This window comes from Xenopus tropicalis, chromosome 7, assembly GCF_000004195.4.
Source record: "Xenopus tropicalis strain Nigerian chromosome 7, UCB_Xtro_10.0, whole genome shotgun sequence".
In the NCBI taxonomy this organism is placed as follows: domain Eukaryota; kingdom Metazoa; phylum Chordata; class Amphibia; order Anura; family Pipidae; genus Xenopus; species Xenopus tropicalis.
In genome coordinates, this window is record NC_030683.2 from 45,344,466 (window position 1) to 45,370,510 (window position 26,045).

The 26,045-nt window shown below is 38.5% G+C and overlaps 1 protein-coding gene across 1 annotated transcript in view; it reads right to left on the reverse strand.

Annotated features, from left to right (window-relative positions):
- Window positions 1–25,718, reverse strand: part of LOC100498055 (cGMP-dependent protein kinase 2) — a 91,060-nt gene extending 65,342 nt beyond the window's left edge. The window contains exons 1-2 of the mRNA XM_002935769.5: window positions 25,368–25,718; window positions 4,020–4,624 (exon numbers count right to left, since the gene is read on the reverse strand). Of these exons, the coding sequence (XP_002935815.2) occupies window positions 4,020–4,483 (464 nt within the window). The 5' untranslated portion in view covers window positions 4,484–4,624; window positions 25,368–25,718. The remainder of the gene's footprint in view (window positions 1–4,019; window positions 4,625–25,367) is intronic.
- Between the last annotated feature and the right edge of the window lie 327 nt (window positions 25,719–26,045).

The window sequence follows — 26,045 nt, forward strand, 5'->3', positions numbered from 1 at the left end:
AAATATATATAATAATAAAAACTATGAATAAGCACAATAAAATTTCACTTTATTTAGTAATGGAAAGTAGCGATGAGCGTATTTTTTCGCCTGACATGGATTCGCAACGAATTTCAGCATTTTGCTATTTGCGATTTGTTTTGCGAAACTTCCACAAAAGTGAGCCGCAGAAAAATTTGTTGTGCGTCAACAAAAAAATCACAGTCATGTCAAATAGGGCTCGGTCGTGTCAAAATAGGCGCGTTCACGGCAAAATAGGCGCAGTCAAAAATAGATGCAGATGACAAAAAAGGTGCGCGACAAATGCATTTCACAGATTTTTCGCCGTTTCAAAAATTTTCCTGCCATTTTACCAAATTTTTCTTTGAAATGGGACAAATTCGCTCATCACTAATGGAAAGAAATACTTTCTTCCTTTTACAAAAGATTCTTCTTTCAATGATAGATAGCGCACCCCTATATGCTTCTTTTTGTAGTTATACATTTTATTTAAATATGGGAACTCATTGTAACACAATAGAAGGTACAAAAATGGAAAGTGCCTCAAATAAATCTACATTTAACATAATTTGATATAATTTTTCGCTTTTTCAAGTTCTGTCACTTCCATTTTAAATTGTAATTTTCATCTTCCAACATTTGTATAACTACAAAACTCATCAGAACCTCTAAAACCATAAGACAGTAATCCCTGTAAACGTAGGCTAATAGTAGCTCCACAGAGATATTTTTAAAACATTAAAAAAATCCAATTTTATATAGACAAAATCTAATAGTAAAGAAGAAATATCATTGGCAATATTATTTTATCTCTGTCTCAAGAAACTAGAGAAGAATAATCTTCCCATATGGGATGTACCTAGTCATAACCTTAAGGCAGAGATTCTAATATTCCATTTTAACTGTTATGAGAAAACAGCTTTGCTGGTCACAGCAATGATTTTCATCTGGCTTCCGCCTATGTGACATTTTAGAAAACGGCCATTAAAGTCATGATGAAAGTGCTTAATGGGGCTTTAGCCTTTTAAAATAAAATTGATTTACCGACAGAGTAAACTTAGAATCCATGACTGTAAACTACAGCGAACAAATATTAGTTCTAGAAATGTTACAGTAAAAATTGAGATATTGTGTGTATTTTGTTTAAAAAATATGTCTCCCCATGCCCTTTGTTTTACTGCAATATAGGAAAGGATTTGAATATTTACTTTATCCAATATAAATGCAGGAAAATTTTAAAAATAGCAGCGTGAAATGAATGCGATTTTATAAAGCTGTGTAGTTTTTCACATTATGTCACTTGATCACCTTTTTTTATGGTGTAAACCAGTGCTGTCCAACTTCTGTTGTACCGAGGGCCGGAATTTTTCCGACCTATGTGGTGGAGGGCCGATAATGGAAGCCAGTTTTGACCACTCCCCTTTTTGAAACTGCACCCACTTGAAACCACACCCATGTTATCACATGACCATACCCATATTAATGGTTGTAGTACAGCAAAAACCTGCCATACTCTGCCTGCCCTACCCTGCCTGTGTGCCATACTCTTCCTACCCTACCCTGCCTTTGTGTGTGCCATACTCTGCCTTCCCTACCCTGCCTGTGTGTGCCATACTCTACCTGCCCTACCCTGCCTGCGTGCCATACTTTCACTGTGTGTGCCATTCTTGGCTGGTTTGTGCCATACTTGGCCTGTGTGTGCCATACTCTGCCTGCCCTACCCTGCCTGTGTGTGCCATACTCTGCCTTCCCTACCCTGCCTGTGAGTGCCATACTCTGCCTTCCCTACCCTGCCTGCGTGTGCCATACTTTCACTGTGTGTGGCATTCGTGGCTGGTTTGTGCCAAACTTGGCCTGTGTGTGCCATACTCTGCCTGCCCTACTCTGCCTGTGTGTGCCATACTCAGCCTTCCCTACTCTGCCTGTGTGTGCCATACTGTATGGCACACACAGGCAGCCTACAGTGACACAATGCTGGCACTGCTCCTACAGTCTGCACAATAACTATATATTAAAAAACTTTTTAATTGCAGTACCACCTCAGTATATGTTCTTTTTGTAGTATGCAGGGATTATTTGTGGGTTTCTACTGCTCCTGAGGTGTGAACAGGGGAACAATGGGGGTGATTACAGCCTGAGCCTGAGGTGTGAACACTGCAGGGGGTGAACAATGCAGAGATTAAAAGGTGTGAACAACACAGGGGATTACATATTTAAACAATACAGCCTGATTACAGCCTGAATCTGAGGTGAGAACCATGCAGGGGGGGGCAGTTAATACAGTACTGATACCATTTAAAGCTTACACAAGAGTAAGCCATCAAAGCAGCCAGACAGGTGGGGGGCCACACAGAGGGGGGTCGTGGGCCACATGCGGCCCGCGGGCCGCCAGTTGGACAGCACTGGTGTAAACTATTCAAGTGGGAAAAATGTAGGGGTCAGGTAAATTCCAGCGGTAAAAAATACCATAAAAAACGGTGATTCAAAGGGGTGGTTCACCTTTAAGCTAAGTTTTAGTATGTTATAGAATGGCCAATTCTAAGCAACTTTTCAATTGGTCTTCGTTATTTATTTGTTTTAGTTTTTGAATTATTTGCCATCTTCTTGCAACTCTTTGCAGTTTTTAAATGGGGGTCACTGACCCCGCCAGCCAAAAACTATTGCTCTGTGAGGCTACAGTTTTATTGTTATTGTTACTTTTTGTAAATTTCCTTTCTACTTAGGCCCTCTCCCATTCATATACCAGCCTCTCATCCAAACCACTCCCTTTTTGCTAAGGTAACTTGGACCCTAGCAACCAAATAACTGATGAAACTAACTGGAGAGCTGCTGAACTGAAAATTAATTAACTAAAAAACTACAAATAATAAAAAATGAAGACCAATTACAAATTTCCTCAGAATATTACTCTCTATATCATACTAAAAGTTAACTTAAAGGTGAACAACCCCTCTAAAGAAAGTACTGTTTTTATCTCAGAATTTTATGTAGAAAACTTTTACAGGATGTCAATATACAGTTTTTTTTATACAGCAATACCTGCCGATTAGAAAGTGATGTGTGGTGTATTAGATTGTGGTTTGTTTTTACACTGCATGATAACTAGGCCCTATATTGTCTTACTGTGTACTACATATGGAAAGGCTTATAGATATTACAAATAACTAGGTATTTAAGGGCTGACTAAACTGATTTAAAGGGGTAATTCATGTAATGTATCTACAATAAGGGTCAGATTTATCAAAATGTGAGTTCAACTTAATACCTAAAAGCTCACCCATGTTCTATTCATTCCTAAGGGATTTTTAAAAGTGTGTTTATCAGAATGAACAGAAAATAGGTGAGTTTTTATGTATTAAGCTCACATTTTGTTTGGAATTTTTTTTTTCTACAACTCTCTAGATCAATACAATTTGTTTAGGAATATAGCCAGTTTATACTAAGAACACTAATACAACTGAACCCTCACATTAAGGGAATGATTTAACATTTTTTGAAAATTGGTTTTTTTTAGCGCTAAAACGTTCAAAAGTTGAATTAAACTCAAATGTCTGATATTTATTAAGAGCAAAAACCATGAAAACGTGAATGTAAAACTTTGGCATCTAAAAGCTTGCAAGTTTACGTAGACAAGTTTATGTAAAAGTCAATGGGAGTTTATGGGAGCTTATTCAACTTTCGAATTCACAAAGTCGAAAACTAATACCATGGTCTGTGACCCCAAAACTATATGATATTTTCAATTGCAGGGTGAAAAAGGCAGAATCAGAATGCTAATATTTTAATAACCATACAAGATAAACCACGAAGAATAGCTGACAAATTAAGGTAATATGAAGTTGAACACCTTCTTTCAGGCAAATCATTATAGTGACACATTACTTATAACAATACGAAGTATCACCATCATCATTATTAATCTTCAAAAAACATTTTTTATTCTACCATTGAATATGCATTATAGCAGACCAATAGCAGAGACATAGTTTCAAGCAACAGTCAGAAACAACTTATCTCACCTGGAATCTTTCCTGACGCAGGTGACATCAGGGTTCTGAGAAGAAGGGTTGTAGTAATGCCTTGAAGTTGGCTCTGCTGACACTCCTTCCTTGGCTTTCTGACGCCTGTGGGCCTCTGCTGCCTTCTCATTGTTTTGAGCAGGCCCTTGGTTAATAACACTAAGAAGCTTCTTTTTTTGACTGCCCTTTGGGGACGTTTGAGTAACATTATATCCAAGAGCATCCTGCAGCTTGTCTATCTGAATAACTTTCACTTCCAGTTCCTTCTCCAGCTGCAGAATTTTTTCATCCTTTTCTTGGAGCTCTTTCCATCTCTGCTTCAGTTCTTCTTCCAGAAGTAACACTGTCTCTTGTAACTTGCTAAAAGCCCCAGAGGAGTGCTCACGCCTCCTAGAAAAGAGGCAACTGTCCTCCCTTTTTGGGGCTCTGATAGTTCCATTTCCCATACTGTTCTGGTTAAACATCCCCAGGCCAGGAAAGATACTCTGTTTCACAAGTGTTTATTTGTGCATTCTTTCTGTGATGTTATTTTCAAGTTTAAAAGCTTTTTGTTCTCCACGATTCATCACTCATTATTCCCATTTTTTTTGGCATCTGTCAGTTACCTAGGAATTAAAATCAATGGTGGTTATTAAAGTAATACTTTGATTATTGCTGTTAACAAATACAATTTAAAGCATTTTAATTTGCAATGAGATGTATGCTGCCTCTTTCTCTAGTTACCTTTATTGCTGTCCTGTGTAGGAGCCTAAAACATGTGGTGCTCACATAGTTGTTTGCCTTTACTGATATCTCTTAGGGGTCAGTACTAACTCACTCAGGGGCGATTCTGGACATATCCGGCTCCTGGATGCCGCCCCCCCCCCCCCCCCGCTCCCCAGCGCTTACCTTCTGAGCGCAGGAGCGGGTCCGGGGGTGGTGAGATCACTAGTGCAGAGAGCGCAATTGCGCTCTCTGCACTAGAAGAGCCGAATTTCCGGTTTAAAAACCGGAAATTCGTCTCTTAAAGTTACCAGTTGCCGCCCCTGGTAACTGGGGTGCTTCTGCCGCCTGAGGCGAGTTTCTCAACTCGCCTAATGGCAGAAGTGCCCCTGAACTCACTCACTTGACAATTAGATGCTAGCAAATTTTTACATAATGAGCAACTTCTTACACAGTAAATATAATGGTAAGATATAGCAACCTTAGTATGAACTAGTGCTTCTATTTGGGCCACAGATCTTTATCAATGTTATCACTATTCATCATGGTGGGTTTAACTGTTGCAGGAAAGACAGTAGGACTAAACCTAAAAATTCAACAAACCTTTGTTTTAGAACTTGTTATTCATTTTGTAACTATATAGCTGAAAATAGTTCTGGCCCAGCAATTGGCACAGAGTGTAAAGCGTGGCCTAACCAAAAGGGAACTCATGTCAACCAGTGCTTCCAGCTCTACCAGCTATTTTGTTTAACACATATACTTATGGCTACTTTTTTTAAAATATGGCGATTATCTCCTTTGTATTTTGGTAGTATTTTACAATGATTTAATTTATGTGGTGTGGGGGTATGTAATCAAGTGACAGTGCAGGAGAGGAAACACGTAGCTGTTGTTTATAGTATGGTATAGCCTGCTAATAAAATGATTTCAGTCAGCAAACTATTCAATTTCTTTATCTTCTTATACAGTGTTTACCTGTCGAAATAAAATAGAAACAGATTTTGGTGCAACATTCTTTGAACAGTGTACACCCAAACCCCTTCTCTACACTGGGACTTAAAGTCCTCCCTGTTTGTCTCACAACATTTCTGCTCTGTACTGCTCAATTACACATTAGGAATAGTCTTGATGAGGGGTTTATGAGTTTAATACACATCATAAAATTTGTGAAAACTTGAGAAAAGATTATCTCATGGTTTATTGTGTGAAAATTTAAGGGCGAGATTCAATTTCAGGATAACATTTTTTTCTCCAAAGTCAGTTTTAGTTTCTTTTCCTTCAAAAGAGTTTTCATGTGAAAAACCCTAAGAAAAGTTTTCCTTAGTATGCACATAAGCAGTGCACTTTGGGTCACATTCACTTAGATGAGAAATACCTATCTCCTTATTCAATTCCAGATGCAATTCAAAGGTTTATGGGGTGCCAAATAAAGGCTGTTGACTATTTGGTAGCCCCTATGTGGACTGGCAGACTACAGGAGGCTCTTTTTGGTGGTACACCTGGTGTTAATACAGTCATAACATGCCTCCAAGCCAGGAATTATATAATAAGCACCTGCTTTGAGGCCACTGGGAGCAACACCCAAGCAGTTGGTGAGCAACATGTTGTCTCTAAGCCACAAGTTTGTGAATTGCTGTTCTAGATTCAACAGAGCGGGGTAGGCCTTTTTAAAAAAGGTTTAACCTTTACTCCAGGTCAGTGGAAAAGTAGTAGTCTTTTTATTAAAATTCTTGTTACTCTAACTTAGCACAAATTTCATAAGCTTAAAGTTGCTGCTTGTGGTGCAGAGGAGAGGAGAATGCAATAGCATTTTTCTATTATTTCTTTAGGTGTTCAGTGAAAGATGCATTACTCTCTCTTTCTCTGTCTAGAGGCGTACAGATATATTAGGTAAAAAGAATACAGATTTATAATGAACTGCTGCAGTTAAAATGATTTCAAACTTTATGCTTTCATTTATCCGATATTGTGAAACAACTGCATGCGTGGGATGCTGGCGCCTGCAATAATATCCAGCAATACTTTCAAGGCACCCGGCCAGCTGTAGAGGGAAATGTCAGACAGGCTACCAAAGAGGCAGAACACTATTAGTATTAATATTCCAGAGGCCTGATCTGCTCACATAGATCTTCATAGTCCAACTCATTTCATACTCCACTGCAAACGTACTTTTACTATCCAGTAGCTGCAGCATTCACCTCCAGAAAAACATTTGGGAAGTGTAAGGACTATAATAGGAAAGGGATGAGTTAAAGCAATATTGGATATTTTCCAGTTATGAAATAGTAAGTTATTATTGGAACCAATATTCATTTAGGCTTGAATTTGTTCCCATGCCAGATTTATGAGTTGGGGGCTACTAGAACTGTATAGCTGTACACAATTCTCTTGTCTGCTCCCATATGAAATCAGAGTTCTCTTAGGGGAACTGAGCACTTGTATCTATTAAGAACATTAATTAGACGAGAGTATGTGTTGCAGCTTACACCAAAGTTGTTGATTTCCTTTTAGATGTAAATACTCAGGGGCCCTGTGAGTGCTTACTTCTTATATTTGGGAGCAAACAAAATGGGGGTCATTTAAAAAGTTCATGCAGCACAAAAATTTAAAAAACGAGTTTGCAGTTTGTGTGAACATACCCTTTGTGTGAGTTACTAAGCGCGAATATAGCACCAATTTCACTTTGTGAATATTAATTCGCAATTTGGGAAATCAGTTAACAAATATTTTTTCCACCAACAAAGTTGTGGCGTAACTTGTTCACAATTTGCAAATATTCCATATTTAAAAAGCTTTTAAGGACATTTGCACTGCAACTAAAAATTTGCAATTGTGTCTGCACATTAAATGCACCAGTCTTGCCCAGTTTTGTAAATGTAAACACAGGCAGGACAAATATGTTCACTGTGCGAATAATTCTGCACTGCGCAATAGGCTTTTCCTGCAATTAAGCCGAATTGCTGTGAGTAATGTAATTTATCTGCAGTGATTACAATGTTAGCGAAGGGCAAGGCATTTTCGGGGAGGTTTGTCGCCTGCAGTAGCAAGTTTTTAACGTGGACAAATCCTTTAGGATCCAAAGGGTCAGATTTAATTTGATGAGAAGAGCTTCTCTCCTAACTCAGTTACAGATTTTCCCATCTCACTGTTTATCACATGAAAACTCTGTTGAAGTCGATACGAAAAACTGTAAATGATTGAGAAAAAGAGTTTTTCTCCTCTAATTAAATCCTGCCTATAAGTTTTTATGTGATAACTCATAAAAGAACATTTTTTGGGTCAAAATGTCAAAAATGTTCATTAATTCACAAATGGTAAAATCCATAAATAGTACCCACTTCCCTTTAATATCACTGGACACATATTTTTTAAAAGCTAAATAACTATTTCACCATTATTTAATGGATGGAACAGTAATACCTAAAAATAAAAGGGCTTTCTATAAATTTCTATTTAATTTATTTTTACCCATGATTTCTATAAAGGGCCGTTACTCAAATTAGACATGCCAGCTTAGGTAGATCATGTGATGCACTCATGCAGATCAACAACTTGCATTTATCAAAAGTGTCCCTATTTTTTTTTTTTTTTTTTTTTTAAATGACCAGGTAACCCTGTGCCAAAGTATACTGCATGCTACATTGGGTTTCTGTGCAATACATATCTGAACTAACTTTGTAAGATATGGTTTTATTGGTGCATAAATGTAATGCATTGTATGGCATAAATACCTCTAAACGCTGCAAAGCAGATAATATGCTCAGCTGCACAGAAAACAATACACGTATGATTAGTAATCGGCTATTCAGTATGAGTAATTTAATGTAAATTTACCAGCTCCCATTTTTAGAGCCATGCCACCCAAGTGAATTGTAGCTGACTAATTTAGTGGGAGAACTGAAGCATGCCTAAAGCAAATCAACAAAGCATCACTTTTACTAAATACATTTTTAGTTAATGCTTTACATTTGAATATCATCAAAACAAACTGTGCCTTCCAACCTGTCGCTTTAAAAAAGCTAGGACTATCAATAGCCATGTATAATTTTTGACATCCTTGCCCCGGCAGTTTCACAACAATTCACACTTCCAGTCATGTACTGTGAAAAATGAAAACCTGCCTTAATGAGAATTATTGTACCATTGTGATTTGATCATACTTTTTCACACCAGTGAGTTTCGGCCAACACCTAACTGAATAAGTTCAATGGAACCATTGTGATTGGATGTCTGTGACTGTACTACCCTCAAGGGATTAAATGCCAGGAAATTCCCTACCACTCAGTTAAACTGAATAAGCTCAGATGAGTGGCCAAATGGTTTTAAGGAAACTCATGAAGTTCACTTGCTTTAGACTTGATTCTACTAGAGACACTTGTGATTCCTTCTTATCCTCTAAACCACTCGGCCCCACTGCTCAGCTCAGACTTGGCTAGACATATCAGACTGTATAATGGTTTCTAGAGGGGTAGTAAACTGGAAATGACAAGAAGGTATATTTGTATACAGGTCTACAGTTATAGCCTCCCATATAAGATTGTCAAGAGCTTTCCCTGCATAAAAAGGAATATAAGTGCATGATAAGGCTGTCTCTTATAAAACAATGCTATTTAATTTATAATTTGTATTATGGTACTTTAACAACCCTTCAAAAGCTTTGCTTCTCTAAATGGCAAACTTGCAGAGTAAATTTTCAAGTTTGAATGTGTATTTTCTATTTAAAATGGTGCCAAAGTGCCCGATAAAACAGCAGAAATTCCCCACATGCTGCCAGGTTTCCTTCCCCTTTGTACATTTTGCACTTACACATTCATGGGTGAAAGGGAGTTGCTGCTAAGGTTAAAGTGATTTTGTGTGAGCGCATAAAAACATAAAATACAGGGGTAAAAGTAAGGTAAAGAGGCAGAAGTCCTGCTATATTTTCTAAATATTCTTCTTTCTTATTTAATTCTAAAAGGAATACACTTGGTGGCCAAATATATCAGAGCATTAAATAAAATATGAAAACATTGATTTTCCCCAAAGCAGAGTGTTCACTGTACCAATTTCATTTCCAGGAGCAGAAATTAGAAAGGGGCAATCTGTTAAAGAGCCTGTAACAGTCTGTTCAATAAGAATGTTGGGTGGAAGCTGAAAGAACCTACTCTTTTGTGTATAAGGGAACCCCTTCTAGCATTGGTCTTCACTGATGTCTTTTTGGAGCCCCAGCACTTTTTGCAGCAGAACACACATTCCAGAAAAATGATGAGTCAGACCAGGCAGCAAAGATCCAGGTGAAATACAGGCAGGAGTCAAAAAAACAGAAAGGAACATTATAATTGAAGGCTAGGCTGGCTTAGCCATGGGAGGTATGCATGCACAAAGGCCTCTGGAGACCAACACACTGACAGGTAAGAGATTGTGTGGGTCTCTCAGAGAGCCTTACACAGACATTTAATAAGCAGGTATTATTTTAAATATTTATGGGAAACCTATTTTTTCTAATGCTGTGTGTATATATAGGGGAGGGGTTTGCTCATCTCTAGATGCCAACCAAGCAACACCTATACTGGTCGGAATTCCCTTGTTTAGAAAATAACAGCATGACACTTTATGTAATTACAATGGAGTTACAGCAAATCATATCAGTGCAAATGACATTTCACAGAGTTTGTAATTTTACTTTGCAAAGGAAAATGGTGCTAAATGCAGTGGGAAAAAATGTAATCCGTTAAATAATGACCCTTAGATACATTTATTCATATAGTGCATAATCCTTTGCAATTGCTTAAGAGACAGATATTCTTACATATATTATCTGAGAGACGATTTTTTCCATTAGACCTTACCTGAGCTGTAACTACAACAATCTCTCTCAACATATGGATTTCATTAAGAAGAAAAGCTTACATTACAATTTCTTAAAATACATACTATGCGTGTTCAAATGCACTGACCTATTTAATAACCAAATAGGATTTCTGCTATGCTCACACTGATTTGTTTAATTAATTATCCCAGACTCACAAAGCAAATTAACTCATGTTACTTGCTGATGGTATTATTCTAACTCAGTTTGTGTGAATTGTTGTTTGAACGTGGATTTGGATTAGATTTTTACTTTAGGCTCAATAATTCACAGAAAAGACTGAATGCTGTGAGGCTTTTGAAGATAAAATTCTGCAATTTATTTATTGCTCTTTTATAAAAAGCTCTATTATAACATAAGAGAATGTTTGCTGGCATTTGCCTCAGTAGAACAAGAAAAGCCTGAGCTGCTAACAGAGCTGACTAAGAGCAATGGCACATGGGGAGTTTTGTTTTCTGCTACTAGCTGCAGTGATCAAAACACATCTTCTCACCCTGATCCCATTGCATGTGTCATAGCCCTAAAGGAATGCTATGTGGCACTTGCACATTTTAAACTGCTTCTTGCACCTACCAATTCTTACAACAGGAAGCATCCTATATTGAGTCAGAGTTGTTTTTTGTTTTACAGAATGACACAGTGAACTTCTTTTAAAGCCTTAAGGCAAATGTTCTGCCAGGATGGAATTTTAGAGGCTAATAATCTCAGCTAATTATTTGCTCTATAATAATTTCAGATTCCCTGTCCATCATTTTACAGTGGAGTAAACTCAACAACCAGACACGATCACTCATTATATTTAAAATCACTGCAGTCCATAGAACTTTTTAAAATTAAAAAAAAAAATTATATCTATTCTAGGGTTTCCATTACAAAGAGAAATAAAATACAAAATGTAAAGTAAATCAAAAGAAAGCTAAAGTAATCAAAAGAATAACACAATTTCCTTTGGAAATTGTCTCCTAATCGGGTTGCCACCTTTCGTGCCCAGGAACTCCAGGCAGGGAGGTGGGGCATGATGTGATGTCACAGGGACAGGATTCGCCATCACGGGGGCAGGACTATAACAAGGCGATCGGCAAATCTCCTTGTCAGTCTTAAAGAATCCTGCCTGTTTTTCCAAATGGGAAAAACTGGGCAGGGAGTTTTGACCCGTACAGCCCTACCTATCTCCTAGAGTATATTTATAGAGTATATTGAAGGTCCAACTCCCAAGTTGGGCCTGAATAGAAAAAAAAGGTTACAAAAAGTAACAATAACAACTAGAAAGGGAAGTTTGAGAACAAAATTCATGTTGGTTTGAAAAATGTGAAGTCACTGAATGAAATCTGATTGGATTCTGTTGGCTCCACCCAGTTTTTCTAACCTTGGACCACAGTTATATAGTAAAAACCACTGTGCAAAGTTTGGGGACCCAGGTTTTAATAGTGTCTGAATGGCAGCAATTTAAATTTCCCCACTGAAAGTCAATGAGTGACATATGATTGGCAGTTGGTGGCTCTGCCCACTTTTTTTTTTTTAACCTGCAGTTACCCAGACTCTGCAAAGTTTAACAACCTTGGAATAAATACTTAAATAATGGCATCAGTTTAAATGATGACATTCAGTTTAAATGATGACATTTAATGGGTGGAAACAGATTGGCTATTGGTGACTCCATACATTTTTCCTAACCTTCACCAAATACTCACTCCTCGTTGGGACAAGGACTGTCCATACTAGCTACCATATCTGTCTCTCACTCCTAAAGTGAGCTAATGACAGTCTCCTTCCTCTCTAACTAGCTCTAGCAAGGCACAGCTTCCCACCTGAACTGGATTGGTAACGTTGGTCTTTCCTGTAGATGTTATCGGGCCATAGAGGAAATGCCTGGCTGATTTGCTTCCTTATATAGGCTTCTGAAGGGGAATGCCCCTAGAGACCAACCTTAAGTTGTCAATAATTTTATATTTCACCTCCTTACCAGTGTACAAGTTAGTTGTCTTGTCAGCTGTCATTATTATTATTATTATTATTAACATTTATTTATAAAGCGCCAACATATTCCGCAGCGCTGTACAATAAGTGGGTTTCATACATTGGACATACAGAGTAACATATAAAGCAATCAATAACCAATAAAAGAGGTGAAGAGGGCCCTGCCCAAAAGAGCTTACAATCTACATATCATATTACAAAACTAAATTTCAGATCGAACAAAGGTTCCACATAAAAAATTATAGGTGGTTATTAGTTATGGCTGTGGGCTGCATGATATCAAAGCCAGCCATGAATTACATAATATACCAGAGAATATTTCTGAGATACATTTCTCAAAACCTGAAGCTAAACCACAAATGGATAAAAATATGATTTTATGGTACAGGTATGTGAAAATTATGGGTGAGATTTAATTCTAGGAATAAAAACTTTTCTCTTAATTCAGGTGCAGTTTTTCCATTTCAATCAAGATTTCATGTGATAAACAGTTAACAGATAAGTTTTTCTCATTGAATTGCATCTGGCTCTATAGGAAATCCAGAATTAAATCAGGATATGAGAAAATGGGATTTTATGTTTTTTTTTTATGGTTTATCATGTGAAAACTTATGGGTGAATTCCTGTATATTGCATTAAAACCCATGATGATATTCTGAATTACTTTAAATTTGCACAATGAACACTCAGTATCAGAGAAGATACTGCACAAATGTCTAGGGATTGTTGCTCAAATGAATCTATACTGTTCTTTCTATTCCTAAACTAATGTATTCACTTTCTGCATGTAGTTCATAACATTTATCAAAGTCAATTACATTAATAATGTTATTTATCCCTCATTTTTAATTAAGGACATTTCCCCAAAGAAGACTGTAGATATTCCTAAAATATCTTTAAAATAATTAACTAAAAGTGAATTAGTTGAATTAAAATTTAATTTACATTTTTTTTTCCATTGGGGAATTGTCCATAATGGTGGGAGACAATAAAGAAAAGATAATTCCTTATCATTCACAGTCCATCAACACCAATAATATTGAGACAGCTTTGTTTAAACAACACAACCAAAACATAGACTGGTCTTTGGACAGATTTCTTCTTCGATCCCATAATGCCCCTTTGATATTTTTGCCTCTCAGTAGCATACACTTATCTGCAAACCCTACCTGATACCTACCTGAGGTCCTACCAACTCTCCAGCCTGTTCCAGTTTCAATAGTACAACTTGTTCTAGTGCTAGCATTTCAGCCTGTTGTTGCTCTAGTGCTGAATCCCTGGCTTGTTCTATCACCAGCTCTCTAGCCTTTTCCTGTGCTGGCATTTCAGCTTGTTCCTATTTTTGCTTTTTAACTTCCTGCTGTGTCTTGTGGGGTCTGTCAACTGTCTATTGCTTATAGGAACTCTAGCAGTAATGTCCCCCCCCCTTTCCTTCGGAAGAGATACTGTAAGGATGCTTCAGACCTGTGGTGCTTCCAATGCATTACATCTGCATTTGGTGCTACGTTTAAATATTTAAAGCCATTGACACCAATGATGAGTGAATCTGTCCTGTTCTGTTCCGCCGAAAAATTTGCAAAACTTTGAAAAGATTCACAAAACGGTGCAAAATTTGGGAAATGATGCGTGGCAAAAATAATTGCCCCATGCGACAATTGTTTTGACTTTTTTTGTTGCATAGCGAATTTTACTGCTGTGAATTTTTGCGCCTGTTTTTTAAAACAATCCACAAAACGCAGAAATTTGCTGCTCGTCACTAATTGTAGGTCTACTGTGCTAGTTCCTGGTTATGCTTAGTGAGATTTGATCTCCTGGTTATTAGACTCCTATCTTGTTCATGACTATTCTGCTCACTGCCTGTCCTTACCTGTGCCTGGACTTCTGCCTGTTGTGCCCCTTGCTTCTACTCACAAGTTCTAACAGCCTTGGAGCGCTGCCAGTTATTCATGTTGAGAATTTGTATCTGGAAGTTGCTTGATAGCAATATTACAATAGTCTAAGCACTGGTGGTTGTCCACTAACCTGTAGGTTACATAGTTATAGTTACATAGTTACATAGGGTTGAAAAAAGACCATTGTCCATCAAGTTCAACCCATCCGAGTAAACCCAGCACACAACCTATACTAACCAATCTATACACTCACATACATAAACTAAATATACAACCAGTAATACTAACTGTAGATATTAGTATCACAATAGCCTTGGATATTCTGCTTGTTCAAAAACTCATCCAGGCCCCTCTTAAAGGCATTAACAGAGTCTGCCATTACCACATCACTAGGAAGGGCATTCCACAGCCTCACTGCCCTCACCGTGAAAAACCACTTACACTGCTTCAAATGGAAGCTCCGTTCCTCTAATCTATAGGGGTGACCTCTGGTGCGCTGATTGTTTTTATGGGAAAAAAGAACATCCCCCAACTGCCTATAATCCCCTCTAATGTACTTGTACAGTGTAATCATGTCCCCTCGCAAGCGCCTCTTTTCCAGAGAAAACAACCCCAACCTCGACAGTCTAACCTCATAGCTTAAATCTTCCATCCCCTTAACCAGTTTAGTTGCACGTCTCTGCACTCTCTCCAGCTCATTAATATCCTTCTTAAGGACTGGAGCCCAAAACTGCACTGCATACTCAAGGTGAGGCCTTACCAGGGACCTATAAAGAGGCAAAAATATGTTCTCATCCCTTGAGTCAATGCCCTTTTTTTTATACAAGACAGCACTTTATTTGCAGTAGTAGCCACAGAATGACACTGCCTGGAATTAGACAACTTGTGATCTACAAAAACCCCCAGATCCTTCTCCATTAAGGATACCCCCAACACACTACCATTCAGTAGATAGTTCATGTTTATATTATTTCTACCAAAGTGCATAACTTTGCACTTGTCAACATTGAACCTCATTTTCCAGTTTGCTGCCCAGTTTTCCAATTTTGTCAAATCGCTCTGCAAAGCGGCAGCATCCTGCATGGAACTTATAGTTTTGCACAATTTAGTGTCATCATCAAAAATAGAAACAGTACTCTCTATGCCCACCTCGAGGTCATTAATAAACAAGTTAAAAAGCAAAGGACCAAGGACTGACCCCTGCGGTACTCCACTAACCACACTGGCCCAATTAGAAAATGTTCCATTTACCACCACTCTTTGTACTCTATCCTTCAGCCAGTTCTCTATCCAATTACAAATATTATGTTCTAGGCCAATATTCCTCAATTTGATCATTAACCTTCTGTGAGGTACAGTATCAAACGCTTTAGCAAAATCTAAGTAGATGACATCAACTGCCATTCCAGCATCAAGGTTCCTGCTCACCTCCTCATAAAAGGCAACTAAATTAGTCTGGCAAGATCTGTTACGCATAAAACCATGCTGGCACAAACTAATAGTATTGTGAACTGCAATGTATTCAAATATCCTATCCCTTATTACCCCTTCCAGAAGTTTTCCTACTACTGATGTCAGACTAACAGGCCTATAGTTTTCAGGCTGAGAACGAGATCCCTTTTTAAATAATGTCACCACATTAGCAATTCGCCAGTCTCTCGGCACCATGCCAAACCTCAACGAATCCTGAAAAATTATGTGAAGAGGCTTGGCAATCACAGCGCTCAGCTCATTTAATACCCTGGGATGAATCCCATCCGGCCCTGGACCTTTGTTTACCTTTACATGTTCAAGTCTCTTTTGAATTTCCTCCTGAGTGACCCACGCGTCAGTAGCTAAATTACTAGCACTGGGTATATTAAAAGGGAAGCCTTCATTAGGTGGCTCCTCAGATGTATAGACAGATGAAAAATAAGAGTTCAAAATTTCTGCTTTTTCCCCGTTCTCATCAACCAATGTACCCCCCCGTGATAATAAAGTTCCCACCCCTTCTTGCTTCATTTTTTTACTATTCACATAATTAAAAAATAATTTTGGATTCTTTTTACTCCTAGCTGCAATATCCCTTTCCATCTCAATTTTAGCTTGCCTGATAGCTTTTTTGCATGCTTTATTTGCTTCCTTGTACCTGATGAAAGTTTCCGCTGTCCCAGCTAACTTGAATGCTTTAAAAGCACGTTTTTTATTACCAACCTCGACCCTAACTCTTTTATTCAGCCATAAAGATTTTGCTTTGCGATGCCTCTCCTTGCTTACAAGGGGAATATACTGTTGTGTATACCTACAAAGCAATGTTTTAAAGATGTTCCATTTTCCTTCTGTGTCTAACCCCATGAAAAGCCTTTCCCAGTTGACACATTGCAGAGATGCCCTTATACTGGCAAAGTCTGCACGTCTAAAATTGAGCGTTTTAGTAAGTCCCTTATAGAGCTGTCTCTGTAGCATTATCTCAAAGGAGACCATGTTGTGATCACTGTTCCCCAAATGCTCACCCACACAAATGTTAGAGATAAGTTCAGTATTATTAGATATTACCAGGTCCAAAATAGAATCATTCCTAGTAGGTTCTTGAACCACCTGAAATAAAAAGTTGTCATTTAGCATATTTACAAACCTACTAGCTTTTTATGACTTAGCCACCCCATTACTCCAGTCAATGTCCGGATAATTAAAGTCCCCCATAATAACAACTTGACCCAATTTTGAAGCCTCCTCCATTTGCAAAAGTAGCTGGGACTCATCCCCCTCATCTATACGAGGTGGTTTATAGCATACACCAATGATCATTTTCTTTGTGACCTTCAGCCCTACTGAAATTTCTACCCAAAGAGATTCAACGTTATTGATGGCTTTAAATCTGACTTTACGTAAAGACAAACCCCTCCACCCTTTTTAATCACTCTGTCCCTAAAAAGTGTATAACCATTTAAATTCACGGCCCAGTCGCATTTTTCATCCCACCAGGTCTCAGTGATACCAATTAAATCATAATTTTCAATACATGCAATAGCTTGCAGCTCCCCTAATTTACCCGACAAGCTACGCGCATTAGCCAGCATGCAGCGGAGATTACTACTTCTTCCTCTGATGCTTACATTAGCTAAAGGACAGTTAGAGCTAAGGTGAAAATTAGTCTGTTTCCCTTGTAACAATGGAAGCTCCTTATCTGATAAACTATATGCCCCCCTCACTCCTCCCCCACAACCCTTTACTGGTCCCACTGCCCCATCTACACTAGCTCTCCCATAAGAATCTAGCTTACCAACCCCCCCCCCTTGTCTAGTTTAAACACTCCTCCAGCCTCTTAACCTCTTAAGGTTGCATTCCTCCTTCCTTTGGGCAAGTTGATAATGATACCTCATGGACATCATCCTTCACCACAATGCTCCACAACATTTGTATTAAACCTTAACTCTGCTTTTTAGTGTTCTATTAAAGGGATTTACATTTTGGACTTAAGTACCCATGTTGTGGTTTACTCTTCGGTCAACATATATTGGAACATTTTGGTTTGTAGTGGAGATTATCTTTAAATATTTCAATTATTTGATTCAAATTTAGTATTTGGGAGATAGCAGATCCCACACTTGTATACCCCTCCAACCTATGCAGAGTTCATAGTTGAGTGATTATCTAATAAGCAACAGGAAAAAAGGAAACATTGTAATGTTTTGTGCATTTAATTTGGCTCAGTGTTTGTTGGGTTAAAACAATCTGTTTTCTTTGTCTTTGGGAAAATTTGCACCGGCTTTTCAGAGATATAACAGAGAGTCCTTGGGTCCCTTCTGTTCATAGATATATGGAACAGCTCGTTGGCCTCTTCAATTTCCACAGAGAGTGCGCACCAAAACAGGGCCATCACAAGTAACATGGCTTGAGGCTGTCTGGCAGCTGACTGGGAATCGAGCAGCACATCAATAAGGAAATACATCAGCAATTTAGCTGCGTGCAGCGGGCGCGTACAGACACATGTAAACATTTTAAAAAAACTAATTTTAACAAAAATAAGAAAATGGTTTAAAAAACAAGAAAGAATACATTTCAGCAGGCATTGTGTTTTTTATTACCAAAAATATTGGTTTGTATGCCATTGCGTTGTTATCTGAGACATGTTTGTGCTTCTCAGTATACCCCAAGAGGAAAACTGTTTCACTAACATTTAGTTATGAGACTTCACAAATATTATGGTAAGTTCCTTACCTGTACTCAGGTTACAATTAGAACCCCTATGCCTATTGGTCTAGTTAGGTTGTTCACACCCCCTGCAGACTGATATAGTGTCTGGCAGGAGGGTGTGACTTTCTCTTTTGGCTGCATGTTGTGTCCCAAGCAGAGCTCCATCTGAGCCTGGGAGCAGACTGTAGGCCCCAGAAGCCATTGTGCCCTAGAGGAAACGATACCTCTAGTGAGAGTCGGGGACAGGGCCCCATGAATGAGGAATTAGCAAGCACAGTCAGATTGTTTAATAGCACTTTCTAGGAAAGTGAAGGTAGTCAGCTCTAGCTAGAAAGGGCAGCCATTAGCCTCACCAAAGGAGTGATTAGATCTCCTGAGGAGTAGGAGTAGTTCTCCTATCCGGCAATGTTGCCTCAGTGCAGGGCCACGGAGTAGAGATAGTGACAAGATAACCCCTGATCCCTACTCACCCGGAGGACTCATCCACTAGAGGTTATCAACCTGAAGTAGTTCCTACTACTTGGACTACCTCCCAAGGGATACTGGTTGAAAGGTATTTTTCCCTGCCCAGACTCTACCAAGAGGTGGGATAAAACGGTCCATACCCTCTCTTCTGCAAAAGAGCATTTCCTTATTGTACCATCTCAATCTGCTTGTCTGTGAGTCTGATAACCCTGCGTAACATCTGTGTCTTGGACAAATAAATCTGTATTATAGTTCACCATAAGAACCTCTCTGGCGTCCATTTATACCATCTGCACTACACAGCATCATCAAGTTGTAGTTCAACTACACCCTCAGCTCCTATCTTACTTTCTCCCACATAGCAGAGGCCCATCCTGGGAAAGGGGTCGCATGTAACAAATGCTCTACATCATCTACTAGCCTGGATTTACCCCTTTATAGCCAAAATCGTGTTACAAGTTCTTATATTATTATACAGAGATTATACAACTCTCATAACAGTCTTTGCCCCACAGTGCTGGGCCAGGCCGGCTGGCCGCCCTAGTCAACCAGGCCGGAGGGGGTAATGCAGTGGTGGGAAATGGCCTGTAAATAGTGGTAGATGAAAGAAGAGTTACCTGCCTGGCGCCCTTCCAGCCTCTTCTGCCTACCCCTAGTTCCGGCCCTGCTGCCCCAGTGCTGCTTGCAATCAAAGGCCCCAATGACATTAAAACAGACTAGCATTGTTTGTTAACCTGCCTGTATGTTTTGAGTGCTGGAAAGAAACAGGAATACCCAGAAGAAATCCACACAGGCACAGAGAGAACTATCTTAGATAGTACCTAAGCCAGAGTCAAACTCAGGACCCCAATGCAGCAAGTCTCTCATAATACAGGCAGAATGGCAAAAAAAATCATAAATCCAGTTGTTTCCTTTAGGGGATTTCCCCCACAGATAACATATTAAACATATATTCCAGGCTGTCAGAAAAACATTTTTTCCCTTACTGCAGAAAATATATCTAAAAAAAAGTTTGGCTAAAATCTACTTCCATTTTTCATTTTGACAAGCAAATTGCAAACTTCTGATTTTTCTACCTGAAGTCAGCAAAACAAGCAAGTGCCTTTGACTTTATTTAGTACTGGACTATGCAGTAAACATTAGTCATGCATAACCTCTGTTTTAAAGTAAATATATCCCTGATTACGTAGTTCCAGACTCTTTAGTCTTTCAGTGAGAAAGATACCACAGCCTCTCTCTTTGCACTATTGGTGTAACATTAAAGGAACAGTAACCAAAAAATGAAAAGTTTTTTTTTTATAAAGTAATTAAAATATAATGTACCCTGCACTGGTAAAAGTTGTGTGTTAGCTACAGTAACATTACTATGGTTTATATAGATAAACTTTTTAGTAGCCATGGGGGCAGCCATTTAAGCTGGAAAAAAGGAGAAAAGCCACAGGTTACATAGCAAATAACAGATAATCTCTGTAGAATACAATAGTGTTTTATCTGTTATCTGCTATGTAAAGGTGGCCATACACCTTCAGATCCGCTCGCCTGGGGCCAAACGATCGAATAAGAACGATGGGTATAGGCAACAAGCCGATGCGGTCCCTGATCAGTCTAAATTTTTTAACCTGCCAGATCGATATCTGCCCGATTTCAGGTCAGATATCGGTCGGGAAAGCCTGTCGTTAGTACCCCTACATGGTCTGATTAGCTGCCGAATCGGTCTAAGGGACCAATATCGGCAGCTAGAATCGGCCCGTGTATGGCCACCTTAACCTGTGCCTTTTCTCCTTTTTTTCCAGCTTGAATGGCTGCCCCTGTGGCTACACAGAACCTTTGTTTATATAAACTATAGTAGTCTTTCTGACACAAACACACCAGTTGCACCAGTGCAGGGCAGCAGTACATTTAATTGTAATCACTTTTATACACTTTCAGTTTTTGGTGTTACTGTTCATTTAATGCAGTGGCGTACCAGGGGTCCTTGCCGCCTTGAGGCGACTTTTAGGATGCCACCCCCCGAAACTTACCTTTCCGAGTTTTCAAAACTATAGTTTGTAGGTCAGATGCAGATTCCTAGTTATTTTTTAAATCCTTATTTTATAATTTATTTTATAGTTTTTTTTCCAGATTTAAAATGGAAGTCACTGACCCCAGTAGCCAAAGACCTATTGCTCTGTGAGTCTACAATGTTATTTTTTTTATTACTTATCTTTTTATTCAGGCCCTCCCCTCTGTATAGCTCCTGAAATTCCAAACCGGAAAGTAACAACAATAAAGACCAATTGCATATTATCACAGTCACAGAGCATTATTCTCATACTAAAAGTTATTTCAAAGGTGACAACCCCTATGACCTATACACCAGCGACCGGAGAATGTGACTGGATCATTGAGTCTATTGATTAAAGAGCAAGTGTCTCAGCAAGTGGCTGTGTTTTGGGATGTATTGGACATATCAAGCATATTAAACCTTTCAGTTATTTACCAAGAAAAGGTTGCTCAGAAAATGGAAAAGTGAGTATGAAGGTGAGAGATTTCAAATAAAAATGCAATGGTGTAAATATACATTTCAGTAGCAGTGTCAGAGTAACAGGAATCCATTATGCACAGTTAATGTATTTTGAAGCTATCTTAATACACACTTTCATTTTACATGTAAAAGCATGTCCAAATGGGTATTTGGCTCAGACTGAGGTTCATTCGAGCATTCAAAGTCTATAATATAGTACTGAACAACAAGGTTTTTACAATATGAATCAGGGACCTTTAATGAGTGAGCATTAGGATGCACAATTCTGAACTGCAGCTTAAATGCAGGTCTCATGCCTTTTATGTACCTGCCCTAATAAACACAGGTAAACTATATAGCATAGCAGGTATTATTAATGCTGCTGTGTATTAATATTCCAAGAAAAAACTACAGTTTCTGAGGATACTTGGGGGCTGCTAGCATCACATCTTGTCTTTAGATTGGCATCATGTTATTGAATTGACTTTTTATAGAGTATATGGCAATTAACTTGTGCAAAAAAACATTGCAGCATAATTATGGAGAACGGGCAACAAGGTGATACTTTCCATTTCCAACATTCAGGTTGCTAGGCAACAGCACCAACGCTAATGTTGGAAGATGGTAAACAGGCAGAGGGGTCAGAATAACAGGGAAATCTTCACAGTAGTTTTATAAAGGGTTTTTGATGTTTATCTGAACCTAATGGGAAACTAGCAGGAAAATAAATTGCACATTAATGGACAACAATCCTATTCTGATTTTCACTAGAGGATGCACAAAAGACAGATTGAGTGACCTTGCTTTAGCTCAGTGAAGGAATACATAGAATACATATGTAAGCAGCATTACCAGGGATTTCCCACTGATTTCATTTCTTCATTCCCTGGAAGTTTTACATTTAACATAACTACATAAATATTTATAAAGTATAATAATAAATACATAAATGATTTGTAATAGAGATGTCTGACCTATGACTTTAGCCCCTGTGCTAAAGTGCAACTCCCAGAATCCCTCAACTGTCAGTTGATGTTTAGAGATGTTGAGAGCTGGAGGGTGACAGATAGCTCTGCTGTACAATTTACTACTGTACAATTTAGTATTGTATTTCTACTAAAAAAAAACATGATCACATTATTAGGCCAAAGTTATCACATTAATTGATCCAAGTGGCCATATTCCCCATCACATTAATAGATAAAAGTCTCCATATTCCCCATCACATTACTAGGTCCAAGTGACCATATTCCCTATCACATTACTAGGTCCAAGTGACCATATTCTCTATCACACTAATAGGTCCATGTCTTCATATTCCCTATAACATTAATAGGTCCAAGTGACCATATTCCCAATCACATTACTAGGTCCAAGTGACCATATTCCCCATCACATTACTAGGTCCAAGTGACCATATTCCCCATCACATTACTAGGTCCAAGTGACCATATTCCCCATCACATTAATAGGTCCAAGTGACCATATTCCCCATCACATTACTAGGTCCAAGTGACCATATTCCCCATCACATTACTAGGTCCAAGTGACCATATTCCCTATCACATTACTAGGTCCAAGTGACCATATTCCCTATCACATTACTAGGTCCAAGTGACCATATTCTCTATCACACTAATAGGTCCATGTCTTCATATTCCCTATAACATTAATAGGTCCAAGTGACCATATTCCCCATCACATTGATAGATTAAAGTTTCCATTTCCCCTATTACATTAATAGGTCTAAGTGACCATATTCTCTACCACATTAATAGGTCAAAGTCTCCATATTCCCTATAACATTAATACGTACAAGTTTTCATGTTCCCTATAATATTAAAAGGTACAAGTGACCATATTCCCCATTAAATTAGTAGATTGAAGTCTCCACATTCCCTGTCATATTAATAAGTCCAAGTGACCATATTCCTATCAAATTAATTATACCTGGTCACATAATTACATCCACGTCACTATATTCCCTATCACATTAATAGGTTCAAGTGATCATATTAATTATCACATTAATAGGTCCAAGTAACCATATTAACTATCACATTAATTGGTCAGAGTTACCGTTACTCCTAATTACATTATTATGTCCAAGTCAATATATTTCCTATCACATTAATAGGTCCAAGTAACCATATACCAAAGCATTTTTTCTCTCTCTGCATATTTTACAGCAGAGGCTTGTAGACTGATATGTTACAGTGTCCCATTATTATTTACTTAGCACAGATTCCCCACAGACTCACAAAACATAAATGTCCACTTGCCCCTCAGCTCCGTGCCCTTCAGTTAACAGGGGACTGCAACCTTGATCTGTACTGTGACAGTCACCTTGACAACAAACATGACAGACAGTGGGACTATTCACTTTGCAATGCAGTTTATAATAATAAGGACTGTCTGAGATTTTAGGAAACCCCCTTTAATGAGTGTCTCTACATGCTTATTTATAGATTTATGAGCAAAAAATCACAAGTAAACAAAAAACTGTAATTTATATATTTATAAGCCTCATTGCAAAATGCTAATTAATGCTGGTAATTAAGCAATCATGCACAGGATGGATGGTTTCATGCTGTCATTATATCTTTCTTTTTCTTCTGTAAATACTGTATGTTTCTATGAAGATCACTATGATCACTATGTGTAGCTGAATGGAAGTGTTTATATACATCCAGACACTCAGGGTGAGGGAGGAAGAGGAATATGTTATGTCTGTTACAGCTTAACTGCTTCTCTGCCACAGTGCATGTGTTAAAACGCTATGGTAGCAGGAATTTCGTTCAGATCACTATACTCTATATGAAATATAAAATATTTATTGGCACGCGATTTACAGCTGACACTCCTACGCAAACATGCTCCGTTAGTATATCTGTTAATATGCATGTATGGTTATAAATACCACTCCAGAGCTATTTCTGCATACTGAATTGTAGGAAATGGGATGTATTTATGTTTAGTAAACTAACAAGAGAAACCATGATCATAATGTTATTTCCAACTGCAATGTTCCCTTGTTACAACAGAGAATAGTGATGGCAATAACAATTTCAAAACAGCTACTGAAAGAGAGATGGATTTTTTGATTGCAGCCTCCAGACTTGTTATGTTCTGTTAGCGGGTTTCTTCCAGTAAATGGACAGATGAAAGCACGTCACTCCAGTGCTCTACTGAAGGGTTAAACATGAACTTCGGCTAATGTAAACTGGGTAGAGCACAGCTCCCTTGACATGGGTATTATGCAGTTTAGTCAGACTTTAGATCATATAGATACTACACATATACATATGAATAACAAATATATATGTATGCATACAGATTGTTTACAGGTCTGTTAATGTTGCACACACTTATTAGAGTTTCCATAATGTTTATATTGGCATTTTTGTATTGCCTTACCGATAACCATCTGCTCTTATTCATTTTGTATCATGGCATTCTAACTAATCCTCTGGGACTTATGTTCGGTCTAGGCATATTGACCTTTATTTTCTAGACATACTTCACTGAAGTCAGTCTGTGGCAATGGGCACACGTTGACTCTAAATGCCCTAAGCATAGGCAGCGGGCACGAGAAAAGCTTTTGTGTATAATTAGTTGTCCCCTAATGAAAGAATGGTGCAGTTGCACTGTGCATCACTGCCCTATTAAGGGGAAGCCAAGGCTAAGTTGCAGCAGCTAATGCAGACAGAGGAATGATGTCAAACTGCAAGAGAAGTTTGCAAGTGAAATATAGGTGCTGACAGAAGCCTGGAAGTCAAACCCACCTCTGACTCCTGGGAGCAGGCAGAGAAATCCTCTCCAGTAACAGGTGTAAGGCTCACTGTGCAGAACAAACCTTGTATCTTGTTGTTTCTGTGGTAAAAGCAGCGTCTCCCAGTCACTGTCAGGATACCGCACTGTGAGGACATCCCTTGCTCACATTTTACATTTTCGCTTTGAGGGTTGAGCCACCTTCACTAGCACTGCGAATGTCATCATCTCTGGGTTGCAGGCAAAGACACAACAAGCAATAGACTGGGAAGGTTGTTGTCATATTTTGCATTTTTTCCCCTTTACCTCTGTGACAAATGCAGTTACTATCAGGACTAACAGCGAATGAAGAGGTTTCACAGCAACGGCAGCAAAAAGCATGAAAGGCAGAGAGGGTATATGAGATGGGGAGCAGAGTCAGTGAGTGCCATCTGCAGGGAAACTCCAGCAGCAGAACCAGTGTAACCCTTCCTATGCCAAGGAAAAATCCTCTGCATGATATATGTAAATACTAACCTCTCAGTCTTCTATTTGGGGGGAGGCTGAGAAACTGCAAAAAGCATTAACCAGACTGCTTTAGTTTCCAAAGGTTTAAATAGTCAATAATATAAAAATCATTTGGTTTACATGAGGGATGCTCAATAGCTTCCATTGGATATCAAATTGAATGGTAGCCAAACTGCTATTCATGA